The sequence below is a fragment of the Trachypithecus francoisi genome, unplaced genomic scaffold (genome assembly GCF_009764315.1).
Source record: "Trachypithecus francoisi isolate TF-2019V2 unplaced genomic scaffold, Tfra_2.0 Lachesis_group8, whole genome shotgun sequence".
NCBI classification, from domain to species: Eukaryota; Metazoa; Chordata; class Mammalia; order Primates; family Cercopithecidae; genus Trachypithecus; species Trachypithecus francoisi.
In genome coordinates this window covers 60,982,438-61,001,563 of record NW_022681473.1, presented here as the reverse complement: position 1 = coordinate 61,001,563, position 19,126 = coordinate 60,982,438, and the positions used below count along the sequence as shown (strand labels likewise).

At 33.6% G+C, this 19,126-nt stretch overlaps 1 protein-coding gene across 1 annotated transcript; it reads right to left on the bottom strand.

Annotated features, from left to right (window-relative positions):
- Window positions 1-8,125: 8,125 nt before the first annotated feature.
- LOC117081614 (olfactory receptor 51V1-like) lies at window positions 8,126-9,067 on the bottom strand. The gene has a single exon (XM_033207790.1). It carries the CDS (start codon window positions 9,065-9,067, stop codon window positions 8,126-8,128), a length of 942 nt encoding a protein of 313 aa, XP_033063681.1.
- Between the last annotated feature and the right edge of the window lie 10,059 nt (window positions 9,068-19,126).

The following is a 19,126-nucleotide window of genomic DNA, read 5'->3' as shown; positions in this document are numbered from 1 at the left end:
AAGAAGCCAGGTGCAGTGATTTGTGCCTATAGTCCCAGTTGTGGAGGATGCTGAGACAGGATGATCACTTGGGCCTAGGAGTTCAAGGCTTCAGTTGAGCTGTGATCATGTCACTGCACATCAGCCTGGGCAACAAAGCAAGGCCTCATCTCCGGAAAAAAAAAATTAAGAAAGAATATTGGAATTCTGCTGGTATTGTGTAAATCTTAAAATACATTATTTAATTTATAATCAATGTAAGTATTTTAAAAAATTATATGTATCAATTCTTTTCAAGATGAGATATATAACATTAATTTTACTTTATATTACTTCACCTGTTATATAGATATTCTGATTGTTTTCTTTATATAATACATAATCTTATACTCAAATTATTATGTTACATAAATTTTCATTTAATGATTACCTAGGGAAATTCTATAGGCCATATATATGATTGCTTTCGTTGCCTTCTGAAATTATTTTAACTCTTTATTCCGATTTTTCTATTGTGAGATAGAGGACATTTTAGGTCATTTTTGTAGGAGGATTGCCAGATAATGCTGTTATGCTTGCTTGAGAATATTTATTATCAGTTTACTATTATTAAGCATGAGCAATGCAAACACATGTTTATAGAATTATTAATTCAAAATGTGTTTTTTTCAAAATTATAGACATAGATTATTTTAAAAACTTTACACAGGTATCCAAACGGCAGAATTTGTTAAAGTATTCCTGTTATAGCCTGGATACAAAGTCACATCAGCCTGCCAATCTTGAAATAGAGAATTTTTTGAAAGACAGAACTTCTGTGACTCCCACTGTTTATATATTTTGCTCTAACTTAATTTACTATTTGTTTTCTTCATAGACTTGGTCAAAATGTGTAATTATTTTATATATTTTACTTTTTAATATCTTCTTGCACCTTTTCTTTCACCCTCAAAATGTAAACTCTATGTAGTTGCCCTTTGGTATCTGTAAGGGATTGGTTCTAGAACCTCCTGAAGTTACAAAATTTGAGGATGGCATGGTACTTGCCCCAGCCTGATGGCACAGTATTTGCATATACCTTCTGCACATCTTTTCATATACTTTAAATCATCACTAGATTACTTTCAATACCTAATACAATGTAAATAATTGTTATACTGTATTGTTTGAGAATTAATGACAACAAAAAGCATCTATATGTATTCAACATAGACACAATATATTTTTTTCATATGTTTCATCTGAGGTTGGTTCAATCCATGGATGTAACATTCTTGGATATGGAGGGCTGACTATACATGCAAACAACATTTATTTTGTTCAGCATTATATCTCACTGTCTATGATGGGACGACCGTCCTGATGCAATAATTCAATCTGTTGGATAAATATACTTATTCTTATTTTATTTTTAACCTCAATGAAGATAAATTGTGAATGACCGAGTTGTCAAAATATCATCATAATAGTTTATATTATGAATAAATTGATTTCTTGGACAATTTCCTTCAAATCCATCAAGTGAAATGAACAAACCAAGGTGGGATACCATATTGAGCATGAAAATTTTGTGTATCTGAAGCACATTCATTGTGAGGCATAGTTTTAGTATATATTCCACAACACCAAGACCTATGTTCTTCATGGTAACTCTAAATTTGCTTGAAAAAAATTTATAATGTATAATATGATATTTAACAAATTTGGTAGAAACAATATACATTTTTTTGCTGTCAATGAGAAAAAGAAATATAAGTTTATCATGATTTTCAAATATTTATATCATCATGACTTAGTTTTATTCTCACTGTTGCCCTGGACTTGGTTCTCGATTTCAATGTTCTGTTTTAGGGCTATGTTAATATATATTCATATTGAGAAACATTGTTTTTTAATTGTTGCATGTTACACATATCTCCTTGAAATTTATAGGAATTAGAGTGTTAAATGGCTCTTTGAAAAGAGAAAAACTCACAATATTACAAACTTTTCAAGAAAAACACATATCACCCATTACATAATTAGGAAATATTATGATGAAACTTATTCCAATATATTTAATAAGTTAGATAAAATAGGAGAATTTTTTAGAATAGACAAACTACCAAAGTTTCTTTCAGAAGAAATAGATAATCTAAGCAGTCATTTATGTACTGGAGAAATTGTAATTGGAAATCTTCCAACAAGAAATTTGCCAGGCTCAGATGGATTTTTTTTTAGTTGAATACAACCAAGTATTTAGGAGAAAAAGAATACCAATTATACAGAGACTTTTCTTAGAAACTGATAAAGGAGAAAATTCTTCCCTAATCTTTTTATAAAGGCAATTTTATGTTGATACAAAATTGATACTATGTCATTACATTACAAGGTAAGAAAACTTCTGGTGATATCTTTCACAAACAAAAGGTTCTCTTTCCCAATTTATAACAATGTTTGTTCTTATCTATATTTGAGGCCAAAATAATTGTGACTGCTTTCCTGCTGCTGATCCCCATTTTGAAAAGTTCCCATATTTCAAACTCTAGAACAGGCATCCTTGTGGAGATAAGCACTTCTTGAGCTCTGATCATGCACTTATACTTTAGGTCAGAAATTTAATTTCTGGCCAGGTTGCCAATCACAAACATTCAGAACAAACACCATTTCACAGCCACAGCCCTTAAGGAGTTATGGATCAGCCTAAGTTATAGCTTTGAATGAATGCTGCAACATTGACCTACAGGACAGGAGAAGAGTTACAGGAACTTCCTTTTTTTTTTTTTTACCAGGAGCCTGTGTCAACAGATTCAGGATCTTCAGCAAATTGGTATCTTAATGCCAGACTCAGAATCTCATTGATCACTATTCTTGAAGACAGAATTAAATGATTAAAGCATAAATCATTGTCAAACAACATGTTTATTGGGCACAGTGTGAACTTTCTGCATGTTATCTCTAAATCTACAAAATCCAAGAGTAACACTTCAGTGATCCCCCAGGTTTGTAGAGGGGCTAAAGAAACCTGAGAAGAAGCCAATCCATAGATAAGGCAATAGATAGAAAAAGGGAAGTAGAGTACTTTAGTTAAAATGAAAGGTCCAGTTTGAAGACAATAATTCTCAAGAAGATTGATCCAAGGTCCAACTGCATACCTTTGAAATAATGAAATTGACATAGTAAAAGGCACAACGACCTTGCAGCCATAGATACAGGGAAGGCTGTGAGATCTGATGACTGAATGAAACAATTAGTCAGGTCTCAGACAAAGTGAGTTTAGCAGGTTTATCATTCCAAGAGGAAATATCAGCCCCAGAAAAGCCGTGAGGGATTTGGAAACACTGGAGGAGCTCCCTACAGGAGCAAGACCAGTCTATGTGTCATAGGTCTGTGCAAGGGTTCTTAGGACCTGGATAACTCGGCCTCTTCTTTCCTTTCTTAGGCATCTCAATACAACAGTCAATAAATTTTTCTAGGTATGTGGATATCATGTTACTTAAAATGAACTTTAGAACGTGTACCAAAAATGTCAGGAGGAAACTGGGGACATGTATTTCAGAAAAGGGACTATTGTTGAGGAGTCAGGAAAGAATAATTGTTACTGGAATTACAAGACAGAATCTTGCAGAGAATGTACAGGAGCATAGTGAAACTTAGAATGGAAAGAGATGGGACTTTAAATAATTTTATTGAGTGCCATTATTTTTAGTTTATTAATTAGGAAATTCATGATTTAGACATTAGTACACAATGAAGGTTCTTAACTAAGAGAGGGATCTGTGGAACCAGACTGCCAACAATCAAATCTCTGTCCCACTACTTCTAATTATGAAATCTTAGGAAAGTTATTTTATCTATTTGCTCATGTTTTTTAATTGAGGAAATATATATAAAGCACTTAAAATAGTGTGAACATAATACATGTTCAATAAATATTATTAATGATTTATAAATACAGTAATAACATTTAGTTTGCACATTTGCAGGGTCACATTGGGGTTGACAGCTGACTTAAATGTCATATGATGAATGTGATATAGTGGAAAAAAGCTTAACATATCAAAAACGCGTTAGCATTATTTTATAAGTAGAAGTTGCAACAATTGAGATGCTGCAAACAGTGAACATAGACACACACACATATACTCACAAATGTGTTATATACACACATATATATGTTATAACTATATGTGTGTATATATGACAAATATGTATATATAGACTTTTTTTAATGCAAAGACACTTTGCTTTTTGGATATTTTGATTTTTCTTTTCTTTCTCTAGAGCCCTACTGTCAAATTGATTCAGCTAGAGAGTATTAACTAGAAAAAGGTTAAGGAAAAAAGAAGTTTGGATGCAGAGATAAATTCCTTTCAGCCACAAAAAAGAAGCAGTGAAACCTCTTTCAGCGTGAAATAGGGAAGTGAGACACATGGGGAAGGAGATAAGTAAGATAAAATCTTCAACGTCCCTTCAGCTACACATACTCTGGTCCTCACTCAAAGTATTAGGTTATGAAAGAATAGGAACCCAAGGCGTTTTCAGAGGGAAGCTAAAAACAAGGAGACATTAATACTTGTATCCTATTTCCTGCTTGAACATCTGAGGAAGATTTTCATTCAGAGTGCCTCATGAAAACATGGGAAAGCCATGTCAGAGTAAAAGTGACCATGCAGCATATTGAGTCAGAGAACTTGAAATTCGAGTGCCCTCTCGTTTCCTTCTCTTCCATGAGGTGCGAATGCTCACTAGTGAAGCTGTCAAGGGAGTTACCTTGGCTAGGGACAAATGACTCTATAGTTAAAGAACATAAGACTGAATGTGAGAGAAAGAGAAGTAAGAAAAAAAGGTCAAGTTTCAGGACTTTTGGCATAAGAACCATGGCTATGAGTGGATCACTAAGTTGTTCCAAGAGAAAATGTTCAGTCAAAATTCAGCAAAATGTGCAGAAAGGATTAAGTTTTACACAGATCAAGGAGGTAAGATGAGATCTTTTAACATAAGTCAGCCAAATGCTTTAGCACTTAGATCAGAGGCTCACCCAGTTGGCTCACCCAATCATCAGAAGACATGTCAGCTTCCCCTCTCACGCAACTGATAAGATGTGGTAGGAATGACTGGGTAGACGCCTATGGGGGAAATAATTAATCTAGCAGAGAAAATCAGGTTCCAATGGATGGAAAGTTATTCAAATAAATTGTTGTGACCTAGCAAATATACTGATTAACTCAAAAGCATTAATGGACCTTTAAGTGGAAGGTTGATTCAGACAACTATTAGCAAAAATAGGGTCTACTGGAGCAAGATAACGCTACAAAAACAAGCAAACCGAACACTCACCGCTTCTCACTTTAGAGTATAAGGTACAACACCTACTACGTAGGAATTCAGTATATCGTAATTTTGACTAAGAAAAGAGAGGACTATTAAATAATTGTTTCACTTAGTAACTCACTTGGAGACATAAATGTATATCAATACATAATTTAAAATCATTTATATTTAACTTTTATTTTTAGTTCAGGGGTGGGGTATACGTGCAAGTTTGTTACATGGTAAACTTGTGTCATGGGGGTTTTTTGTATAGATTATTTTATCACCCAGGTATTAAGTGTTAAATATAGTACCCATTAGCTGTTTTTTCTGATCCTCCTACCTTCCACTCTCTGAAGGGCCCCAGTGAGTGAGTTTCCCTCTATGCATCCATGTGTTCTCATAATTTGACTCTCAAAAGTGAGAACATGCTGTATTTGGGTTTCTCTTCCTGTGTTAGTTTGCTGAGGATAATTGCCTCCAGCTTCATTCATGTCTCTGCAAAAACATTATCTCATTCTTTTTATAATTTTAAAGTATTCCATGGTGTATACATACATTTTCTTTATCCAGTGTATCATTGGTGGGTATTTAGATTTATTCCATGTATTTGCTGAATAGTGCTGCGATGAACATACACATGCATGTGTCTTTATAATAGAATGACATATTCTTCTGGGTAGATACCCAGTAATGGGATTGCTGGATTGAATGATATTTCTGTCTTTAGGTCTTTGAGAAATCTCACAGTGTCTTCCACAATGGCTGAACTAAATTACACTTCCACCAACAGTATATAAGCATTTCTTTTTCTCTACAACCTCATGAACACCACCAAAAATACATAACTAGGACAATGGAGAAATAGCTATAACATAAAATGAAACACTAGTAGCCCTGGTAAAAGTGCCAACTGTGAAAACAAATTGCCCTATCATTTTCTAGTTATTTAAAATCCCTTTATATCAATTCTCTTACATCCAAAATTTAATTATTAAAGTTAACCCTATAGAGTTTCTCAAGGATTAATAGTTAAAATCACTACCTAGTGCTTCCAAAGTGCCTGGCAGATAATAGGCATCTGATAAATGTAAACTATTATATTTATGAGACCATTATTATTATTACTGTTGTGGATTATTAATAGTAAAGATATAAACATTGAAATAAACTCTACCAGTTTTAGGGAAATGCTTTATAATTGTATGGTTGGCATGTTTATAACAGCTTTATTAAAAACCAAACTACAAAACAGTGAAATGCTAATCAATTGATGAATAAATAAACAGTTTTGTGTATATAATACAATGAAATAGTAGTCAACAATAAAAAATAAATTAACTATAAATACAGTCAACAAGAGTTAATCTCTCTCAAAGGCGTTATTACAAGTGGTAGCATCCAGACAGAAAATATGACAATTGTTACAATTTAATTCACGCACCCTTCTCAAACAACAACAACAACAACAAAACCTACATGACAGAAATCAGGTTGGTGCTGCCAGAAAGTTGGGGTTGTGGAAGGGAATTGACAAAAAACAAGTATAAAGGCATAAAGGCAATTTTGAGAGTTACAAAAATATCCTGTATCTTGATTGTGGTGGTGGTTACATAACTGTAAATATTTTTAAAAGGTCATCAAACTGTGAATATGCATATAATATGATTGAATTAATGTTTCTAAGTTTACCTCAATAAACCTGACTTAAAATATAATTGAATTATATACATTTTATTTTAGAAATAACATTTTGAAAAAATGTACAAATGCCAACAAGGGTCCAAATATGTACCATTTATCATTATTCATAATTTACTTTGGTGAATTTTTTCTACCTTTATTTATCATAAAAGTGTTTTATGATGGTTGTATAATCATATAAGAATTTTATACTAAAAAGAAGTGCAGAAGGGTGATAGAAAAGAAAGCTGTCATGGAATTTGAAATTAACTCAAAAATATTATTTAGCCTTTCTGAGCTTAAAAATGTCAATTTGTGTAATAGAAAATAATATCTTTCTCAAAGTCTTGATGGGGAGATTAAATTAGAAACATTTACATTACTTGGTGATAGTAAAAATCTAAGCTGTATTTTTGTTATCAGGGGCAGGAGATTTAGGTGAGATAAGACAAATAGAAAATACAGATTCAAGGTAAACATTTAAAAATGATTCAAAGAATTTTCAAATGGTAACTGCATTTGGCATTATTATTTGGATAAACAAACTAATCACAAACTCTATTTTTTTCTACTCTGACAATTACTTGTTGTTTGTATCTCCTATAAAATTATTGTTTATAGGAGAAAATTTGTTTGGTTGGTGGATAACCTAGCATCAAGATTACTCTTTTTGTTATTTGTTTCACTACCTTTTGATTGATCTAAATAGTCCAAATACTTCATGATGTTTACTCCACTTTATGGTTGCTTGGAAAAGCTAGAAGGAACTACAAACAAACAATAAATAAGAATGTTGCTTAGAGTAAAAAGTTAGCTAAGATCATGGTTGATCTCTCAATAATTACTTGAAGGATGTTACCAAAATTTACTTTTGCCATAATTGGTAGAACCAAAAATATCTGCAATCAACTGGCCATAATAAGGTATAGATTATAATAGCTCATCTGCCTCATCCATTAATATGATGCCTATTCCAGTCTATATGCATTTTCAGATTTATAAAATTGATCACAATACTACACGTCAATGTTACTAACATGAAGAGGAAGGTATTTGTAACACGTAAATTATAACTAACAGAAGTTATTAACTTTATGTTTAAATACTTACCGACTTTGACATTTTTACACCCCATTTGTTGGCTTGTAAATACATAAACTTTGATCTAAACTTAGGCTCTTTTCAAGCAGAACAATCTCTGGACTCTTCTTCGTATCTGTTGGATCTTGATACTATAAATAATAGGGTTCATCATGGGTGGGAAAAGGATATAGGTATTGCCCATGAGGACGTGAACCAGTGGTGAGAGGTGTTTCCCAAAGCGATGCACCATGGTCAGACCAATGATTGGGATGTAGAAAACCAAAACAGCCCAGATGTGAGACACACAGGTCTGCAAAGACTTGAGTCTCTCCTCCCAGGATGCAATGGCCAAGACTGTATGCAAAATCATAATATAGGAGATAAGTATGAGCACTGCATCTAACAACAGGTTGCTGATCACAAGGGCGAGACCATAGACATTGTTAAAGCGGATGTCCGAACAGGCCATTCTAATTAAGTCTTGATGCAGGCAGAAGGAGTGAGAAAGGATGTGAGGATGGCAATAATTTAAGAACTTCAGAAGGATGATGACTGGAGGTGTTAGCAAAGAACTCCTACATAAGATTGCCACCCCTATCTTCATGATTTTGTCATTAGTTAGGATGGAAGAATAGCGCAGTGGGTTGCAAATGGCGATGTAGCGGTCAAAAGCCATAGCGAGGAGGACAGAGGACTCCATGAAGGACAGACCATGTATGAAATAGGACTGGGCAATGCAGGAATCCAGGCTGATCTCTTGAATGAACCCCAACAGGATCCCCAGCACCGTGGGCACAGTAGAAAACCCCATGCACAGGTCAGTGAGGGCCAGCATGGCCAGAAAAGAGAACATAGGCTGGTGGAGGCTTGACTCAGTCCGGATCACATGGAGCACCATGCAGTTTCCCAGGAACACCAGAGCATAGATGGAGGAGAAAGGAGTGCAGAGCCAGGGATAGTGAACTTCTAGGCCAGGAAAACCAGTGAGAACAAATCTGGAACTATTGAAGTTTGAGTTAGAGATAGACATTAATCGAAGATTGAAAATACTTCCAGGAAAATGCAAATTACATAGGTTTGTAATCCCCTAATTTTTAGTAATGTTTGTCTGCCTTTAGGAAGAAAATAAAATACAGTTTCTCTAATTGTCATAAATTCAGCAAAATTGAGACCTTATGCCTTACCCTTTAGGGCAAAAACCTGGTTTTCTAGACATGGACAAAAACCTGGCCAAAAAAATTACTTGTCTAGACAGTCCAGTGCTGGTGACTAGGAATAACAGAAGACTGAGGAGTTTTATGAAGAAACAGTAATGTTACTGGTCACATGGGAGTTAGGTTTTAGGGTAGACTTCTGGGAGTCTGTTCATTCCTAAAGGAAGACAGTGTATGATCACAGGTGTATACCACTGCTATAGGTGGCATCATCCTTAAGAGAATATGAAATTAGGTCATTTATTCTTACGTGCTGCAGCTGTTTCTTTCATTTTCCTCAAAGGATAAGATGCCAAAAGGTATATACTGTTTAAAATAACCAAACTTTGTGAAACATAAAGTTTATTCAAGAGAAACTCTACAAACCAAGTGGAATTGGAACTTTTTTGCACATTCCACATTGTTTAGCTCCTCTGCAAATTATTTACCTATTTAAAATGGACTTTTTCTTCATTTTCATGCACTTGTTTATTCTTTGTAAGATTTCTTCCTTTCTAAATCTCACAATACTGTTATTTCTTACATCTGCATATGTAATATAATTGGCCTGCATTTTAAACAAAGTCCTAGACAAATATTTGTTATTATCTGGTTTATCTAGGACTATGTCAGCTCTTTATAGGTAGAATAAAGTCAGTTATACAAGCAAGCAGTATTTGATAATAACTAAATAGTCATAAAGTAGCCTTAGTCTAGATTGCTATAGATCTATGTCTACTATCCAATATTTTCAGCGTGTCCCATATGAAGTAGATAAAGCAGCATAATGTGAGTTTCTGTGGTTAAGAAAATCTATGAATAATTAGAGCTTGTAAGAATAATTCTAGGATATCAGATTATAAATGGAATTTTATAAAAGTCTACTAAAATGACTTATATCATTGGGTAATTAAAAACTATTTTTAAGAGGTAGTGATTTGACTTTTTAAAGAATGAAAATTTATGAATATAAAAAAACTAATTTATATGAGCACCTAAGCATTATTCTCAGTATACAAATGAGGAACTAAATAGTAGTTTTAGAAAGGGGGAGCTAATAAATCTAATATAGATAGATAGATAGATAGATAGATAGATAGATAGATTCTGAAATGAAATTACATTAAAGATATTCTAATATTTTGATAAGGATTCAGTCAAAACAAACAGCAATGACTAATGCAATGTGTTTACTAACAAGGTTAAGAGAAGCTAGTAGGTAAAGATAAAAAGGTTAAAAATAAAAAGATAAAGTTGCTAAAATGGTTGGAAAGTTCAAGTTACAAAAGAAAAGAAACATCACCATTTCTGTGAAGTCATTCCTAGCCTTCAATGACAGAGTGAATCATTTCCACCCAAGGTAATTTACTCCTGTTCCTAACATAGAATTAATTAAATACTTGTGGTGCAACTATTTTTCTTTCTCTCTATCTCTCTCTCTCTCCCTCTTTTTTTTTTTTTTTTTTGAGATGGGGTCTCACTCTGTTGCCCAGCTGGAGCATGGGGACAGGATCTCAGCTCACTGCTACCGCTGCCTCCTGGTCTCAAAGCAATCCTTCCACCTCAGCCTCCCGAGTAGCTGGGACTACAGGAGTGCTCCACCATGACTGGCTAATTTCTAATTTTTGTATTTTTTGTAGAGACAGGTTTTTCCATGTCACCCAGGCTGATCTCGAACTCCTGGACTCAAGCTATCTGCTCCCCTCGGCCTCCCAAAGTGCTGGGATTACCTGCATGAGTCACCAAGCCTGGCCATGGTGCAACTATTTTTCAATGTGTATGTCTTCATTATACCATGTGATTGAGAGATATTTTATGTTTATAAACATTTAAATATAGTACACCATGTGGTTGAGAGATGGTTCATGTTTATATACATTTAAATGCAGTCTCCGCTGTATGTAGCTGTTTAATATATGTTTACTGAACACAGACATAAATTGATTATAGTAAATTTTTTTTTTTTTTTTTTTTTTTTTTTTGAGATGGAGTCTTGCTCTGTCTCCCAGGCTGGAGTGCAGTGGTGCGGTCTCGGGTCACTGCAAGCTCCGCCTCCCGAGTTCACGCCATTCTCCTGCCACAGCCTCCCGAGTAGCTGGGACTACAGGCACCTGCCACCACGCCCAGCTACTTTTTGGGTTTCACCGTGTTAGCCAGGATGGTCTCGATCTCCTGACCTCATGATCTGCCCTCCTTGGCCTCCCAAAGTGCTGGGATTACAGGCGTTAGCCACCATGCCCGGCCAGTAAATTCCATAGTAATTTTGACCACATACAATTTCCATAGTGGATCATAGATGTTAATATAAATCACTAAGATAGAAAACATACGGGAAAAATGAGTGACTTCTGCATGGGTAGATTTCAGTCAGGTGTATTATTTTTCTGCAACTGCAAGATTACAATAGTATTTTTTCTTTAATCTCTCTGTGTGCTATGCTACATTGACTGTCGTTTGAAAGTTAAATAACTGGATCACATTTGCTGAGATTTTTGTCTTATGTTTTTACCAACTATCTTTGGGAGAAATATTTATCTGCAGTTTAATTTTATTTTAATGCATTTGCCTGACTTTGAAGCTGCCTGCGTAGAATGAATTGGAGTTTTCCATCCACTTCACTTTTCTGGAAGACTTAATGTAGACTTGGTATTACTTTCTCTTCCAACTTTTATACAGAATCACAAGTGAAGTCATCTATATGTGGAGTTTCCTGTGTGTGAGGGTTTGCAACTCAACATTTAATGGCTTTAATATATTTAGTTATAATGAGTTTATTTATTTATTTATTTATTTTTTAACTTTAAAGTCTGGGATACATATGCAGAACTTGAGGTTTGTTACCTAGGTATACGTGTGCCATGGTGGTTTGCTGCACCTATCAACCTGTCATCTAGGTTTTAAGCCCCGCATGAATTTGTCCTCATGCTCTTCTTCCCTTTGCCCCCAACCCCGCGGCAGGTCCTGGTGTGTGATGTTCCCATCCCTGTGTCCATGTGTTTTCATTGTTCAGCTCCCACTCATGAGTGAGGACATGCAGTGTTTGGTTTTCTGTTCCTGTGTTAGTTTGCTGAGAATGATAGTTTCCTACTTCATCCATGTCCCTGCAAAGGACATGAACTCATCATTTCTTATGGCTGCATAGTACTCCATGGTGTATATGTGCCATATTTTCTTTATTTAGTTTATAATTGATGGGCATTTGGGTTGGTTCCAAGTCTTTGCTATTGTAAATAGTGCTGCAAGGTGTTTGTGTCTTTCATGAAATGTGCCTATTTCTTCTACGTTTTCGAAAAATTTATCGGCAAAAGATTGCTCATGACATTCTATTATTTTCTTTTACATGTCAGTGCAATCTATAATAAGTCTTAGTTGTATTTTTAAAACAAAAACTTTGTTTAATTGATTCTTCTCTGTTTGCATTCTATTTAATTTATGTCTGCTTTGACATTTTATTCCTTCTGCTTACTGTGTGTCTAATTTGGTCATTTTATCCTTTATTTCTCTCTGATTCTATTTGATTTATTTCTATTGTTATGTCAAGTTGACTGAACTTCTATTCAATGTCTAATCTGCATTTAATTTTATTTATTGTGCATTTCATCTGCGACATTCTAGTTCTTATTTATAGAAGTATTAATTAGGTCTTTTTTATATCTTTCCAGCCTTAAATATGTGAGTATGTAAAATACAATTATCATTACAGTCTTGAATTTTTTTTCACTATGTCTAACCTTAGTGACGATTGGGCTCAATTGACTGGGTATATTCTTCATTAAGTGACATTTATTGCTCATGCAGGCATGCCAAATTTTTTTATTGCATGCCAGATGTTGTGAAATTTACTTTGGTAACTGCTAGATAATGGTATGTTCCTATACACATTCTTGAGAGTTGTTATGGAAGAAAGTTATGTTACATGGAAGCAGATTGATCATTTCTGGTGTTGTATTCAAGGTTTCTTAGATGGCACCAGATAATATTTAGTCTAGTGTAAATTTCCCCCAGCCAATACTTTTTGATTATTCTACCAAATACTTTTTGAATTATAAAGTTTTCCATTTTGACCAACAGAAATAAACTTTATTCATGTTCATGAGTGAGTATTAATCATAGTTATTTACAAAACTTCTAGGGTGATATTTTCCCCACCCTAAAGTCGTTTTTTCACATGTACATGCTAATAAGTACTATGCTGAATTCTTAAACACTCTTTCCATGTCTCCAAAATTTTCACAATATGCAACTCTCTCCTTTTTGATACTCTTCCCTTCAAAGTATGAATAATTCGTATCCCTAGAATTCAGATATTCCTCATCATTCAGTGTCCACCCTGCTTCCTTACATTTGTCTTTTTCTGTTCTGTGGCCTCGTAACTTCTTTAACACAGAAACTTACATAGAAACTTTGGAGAGTCCATGCCAACCATGGATATGACACTTTCCTAGTACAATTGTAACCCAGGTTCTTTCCTGAAGAATTGAAATAGTCCCAAAATGTATTTCTTTTCACCAGGTTTTTCCTGTGAAGTAATTTTCCACGCTGTAGCTAAAGTAAATTGTCTAAAATAAAAATTTGATTATATTATCACGCTATTTAGAAATATTTGGGGACTTTCTAGGGTTCTTCACAATCTGGACCTTGCAAAACATGTCCAGTCTCACTCCATCACCATTTTAGCAAGATTCTCTATTTAAGAAATAAGCTTTTCCATTCAGTTTCTCTCTCTCATAAATATCAGAGGCCAGTCTACTGGTCTCTAATTTGACTAAAATTCTCTTCCTATGCATTTTTCTGGATGAATTTGAATTATTCTTTTTCTGTTAATACAATACCTGAGTTCTGTTTGAGAAGGCACATAATTAGTGACTTATAAATGACTATTGGTATTTCTTTTTCTGAAATCTAGACTGTTTCAGAAATTAAAACTTGTATCTCATTCCTATGTTATCTTGGTCATAGATTGGATAGCAATTAGATTCAAGAAATTCTAAACTAGAGAAATGGAAGTGAATTTTCCTGATAATAGTTACAGTAATTCAAATAGTAACTGCATGCTTTCATATTTATCTTTCAACTTTTAGTGTATTTTAAGACAATAACTTTATATATCTAGCCAAAAATATTCTGTATGACAATGATTGCATGATGCATAAAATCTTGTTGAATTTAATTTTCTTTTCAGAGATTTTGAAACCTTTTTAGAAAAGATTGAGGAAAGATTACTTGGCTCAACTTTTAGAATTATAAATATATTACCTTTTCAGATTTTAATATAAATTGATAATAATAATGTCTCAATAAAATGAAGGTTAAAAAGTAGATTTAAAAAATACTATATGCAGTATGTCAGAAGCAAAAAATACTCTTCCAACGAATCCTAAGAGCATAGAGCAATCTCTTGTATATAATGAGTATTTCCAATAAATATTTACTTATTCATTAAATGTTGAATACATGGATTCCAAAAGAGAAAGGACACATGTAGTTTACAGCAGAGACATTACACAGGGAACATCAGGCTGCATGAGAAAGATTGGAGAACCTGCTCCTTTTAGAATTGCAACACATTAGAAGAGGTGTGTGTCTTTTAATTTTTTTTTTTAAAGTGGAAATTTGCAGGGTGGGGAGGGGGCAGGCAGGAGTTAAAGAAGGGTACCCTTCCAGCCTAAAAGTTTAACATGATTAAAGACTTTTTTCCTTTTTTTTTTTTTTTGTTGTTGTTGTTTCCTTCTTTTTATTTTTTTTCATACTTTATGTTCTAGGGTACATGTGCAATGAGATATCATCTCACATCAGTTAGAATGGCGATCATTAAAAAGTCAGGAAACAACAGGTGGTGGGGAGGATGTAGAGAAATAGGAACACTTTTACACTGTTGGTGGGACTGTAAACTAGTTCAACCATTGTCTGGAAAGCAGTGTGGAGATTCCTCAAGGATCTAGAACTAGAAATACCATTTGACCCAGCCATCCCATTACTGGGTATATACCCAAAGGATTATAAATCATGCTGCTATAAAGTTTTTTTTTTCTATTCATCAGCCAGAATGTGACGTTCTTGTCATATGCAGTGCTAACATATGTGAATCTGTTGCTATTTGTTGTTGTTGTTATTTGTTTGATTGATTTTCTGGTTTCCTTTACCTTGTTTTCTAAATAATTCACATTTTAATTCAATTTATCTTTTTGCCACAATCAACAGTCACTCTAATCTTACTTTTTTTTTTTTTTTTGGAATCCTGAAATTCTACTTTATGCATCTTTCATTTATTTTTGCTGGTCTTATTATTATTGCAAGGATCCCTCATTATTCTGGAGAACATTATATTTAGGTCAAAATTTTCTATGTTTTTATATGTCTGAAAATATCTTTATTTTGTCTTCTCTCTTGATTGATAATTAGATGTCTATAGAATTCTACATCTAAAAAAAGAAAAATAATACAGATCCTTAACATTGGGGGTGCATTTTATTATTTACGTAAACAGATTTAATAACTAGAAGTATGATTTCTATCTTGTTATCTCTGTTATACAAACATTTTCCTTTTCTTGTGTATGTGTATGTTGACTTCTTTTTCTTATTATCAATGAGTATTTATCAATAACTATTGAAGAGATTTTCATTTTTCATTCAAATAGCATGATAAAGTAGGTTTATTTTCATCATTCTTTGTTACCCCCATGTATTCTTGCAAAGTGATAACAAAATCTCTTTCTAGCTAATATATATATGTGTGTACACATGCACATGTGTATATACATGCACATTATATATACACATTATATATGTATACACATTATATATACATATTGTATATAATTATATGAGAAATATATATAAGTATATATCTTATATAACTTTTTTTATATAATCCTTCCATCAATGTCTCTCTTCTCTTTTTTGGAAATCCGGTTCTCATATAATACATCTCCTTAACAAATCCTTTATAGTCTTGCTTGCTTGATATTGATTTTTTCTCCAAATATTTGCTTACTTTTTTCTTATCGTTTTTCTTTGTAACTTGTATTTTATTTATATTTAATATATTTGCCTAGAATTAAGTTATAAAAGAATTTTTTACCTTCAGATTATTTTTTACATCAGTGGAATTCAATATACTTTCCTATTTTAACTTTTATTGCACTTTTGTTTTTATACTTTATGTTCTAGGGCACATGTGCACAATGTGCAGGTTTGTTACATATGTATATATGTGCCATGTTGGTGTGCTGCACCCATTAACTCATCATTTACATTAGGTATATCTCCTAACGCTATCCCTCCTCCCTCCCTCCACCACACAACAGGCCCCAGTGTGCGATGTTCTCCTTCCTGTGTTCAAGTGATCTTATTGTTCAGTTCCCACCTATGAGTGAAAACATGCGATGTTTGGTTTTCTGTCCTTGCGATAATTTGCTGAGAATGATGGTTTCCAGCTGCATCCATGTCCCTACAAAGGACATTAACTTACACTTTTTTATGGCTGCATAGTATTCCATTGTGTATATGTGCCACATTTTCTTAATCCAGTCTGTAATTGATAGACATTTGAGTTGGTTCCAAGTCTTTGCTATTGTGAATAGTGCCACAATAAACATACGTGTGCTTAATGCACGTTTAATAACTTTCATTTTATTGAGAACATGAGAGAAACAAGACACAAAGAGTTATCTACAGTTATGGAAGAGATTAAAGAGAAATAAAGACTTGTGTATAGACTTTTTTTTTTAATTTGAAGTTCTCTACAACCTCATTTAAAAAACTTTATTAGTGTTCTAATATTTGGAGGTATAAAATTTTATTTGTTCAAGTCCATATTTTGAACAATTAGATTGTCTTCTTATTAAAATAATACTTTTTCTTGCCTTTTCATGCTGTCACTGTATTCTTCAACAAAGAGTAAAGTTAAAGTTCAGGATTAAATGGCATTTTTAAAAATTATAGCTACTTAAATATTCATTAGACTAAGTGAATGGGACCCTTCAGTGGCAGAATCCATCAACCTAGGATAGGTCTGATGACATCCTATTGGGATAGTATGTAGAGAATATTGGATGGCTCTATAACAGAGACATTTAAGACATGTAAACACATGTATGGAAAGTAACTTTAGTTTTGAAAATGTTAAGTTTGAGGTATATGAAACTAGGGTGAGAAAATATAATAAAAAATGCATATACTTAAAAGCAAGTAAAATAAAAAAATCAACAATAAGGAACTTAGAAATAGAGAATAGACTCATATTTATTAATACACAGAAAATGAGAAAACTTTTAAGTATGTCTAAGGAGTGTTCATTAAACTAAGAGAAAAATCAAAGTAGTGCAATTCTATACAAGTGAAGAAAGATAATTTTCCTCGAACAAAACAATTGAGATGGTCAAATACTGCCCAAAGCTCAAAGAGATTGTGTGTATCACTGAGTCACATGAATATTTCCTCAAAGTGAGCAAACAATCTAACCTGCACAACTGTGTGTTGCCCAGGTAAGAGTTTAGCCTCTTATTATGTAATAATAATTATTTGGGCTCCCTTTTAGTTAAAAATGTGACCATTTGCAAAATAAATCATGTTATCACTTGAGCCAGAAGTTCTAGCCCAACCTGTGCAATGTATTGAGACTCAATCTCTCTGAAAGAAAAAAACTCTCAGATTATGGAGTATAAAGAGGAGACACATGGGTAATGATTTTGTGTGTGTGTGTGTGTATATATATATTTCATTTGTACATACAATAATGAATATATGTATATAAATAATATAAGTATACAAATAATACAGTGTATTTGTTATATATATAGATATCCATATACACATATTAATAACACCAAATATGAGGAGTATCAGGATGCAATTAGAATGAGAATTCAAGTCAAGGGAGAATCATTATGTCTATTTTTTAACATGTATATAATTTGAGTTTTTATATTACAGATGTAAGAAATGAAGTAGACACAGAGATTACACTTATAGGATAAAAGTTAAATGATAAGTAAAGTAATATTTCAGCATTGGAATATGTTGAATATTCTATGTCAAATTGGGAAAGATTTTATTTTAGACAACAAATATCTCCTATCTTATTTGTGTGCAGTGGCAGTTAGATATCTTGGTTTGGAAATCGGAAGATTTCCCTTTGGAAAGATTTTTGCAAGGATTTATCTCAGGACACATACACACACACACACACACACACACACACACACACACGGTGGGACGATGGGCGGGGGCGGTGGTGCAGAAATGATACTCAATATCTGTTTCAGCTCAGAATGTTTCTCTTACAGTGACCAACAATTCCGAAACATTGGTTAGCCTGCTATCCAAGATCAATTATCCAATATTGGCTATCCAAGATCTTCAGTGTCTTCCCTTACCGGAATCTTAAGTGGACTGTAATTTTAACCAGCTACTTGTTTTTACCATTGAACAATTCTCATCTTAAGATCCTGAATCTGACTGCTTTTATAATGAACTTGACACAAAGTACACTAATCTTCAACTCAAACTTTTTTTCCTCTGGGTATACAAATTGCCATGCCATTTATGGGTATTCTTTTTTGTTGTTTGTTGTTGTGGTGGTAGTGGTGGTGATGATGGTGGTTTGTTGTTGCTGTTGTTGTTTGTTTGTTTGAGATGGAGTTTTGCTCTGTCACCCATGCTGGAGTACTGTGGCAGAAACTTGGCTCACTGTAACCTCTGCCTCCCAGGTCCAAACAATTCTCCTGCCTCAACTTCCTGAATAGCTGGGATTACAGGTGCACACCACCATGCCCATCTAATTTTTGTATTTTTAGTAGAGATGGGGTTTCACCTTGTTACCCAGGCTGGTATAGAACTCTTGACCTCAAGTGATCTGCCCACCTTGGCCTCCCAAAGCACTGGGATTACAGG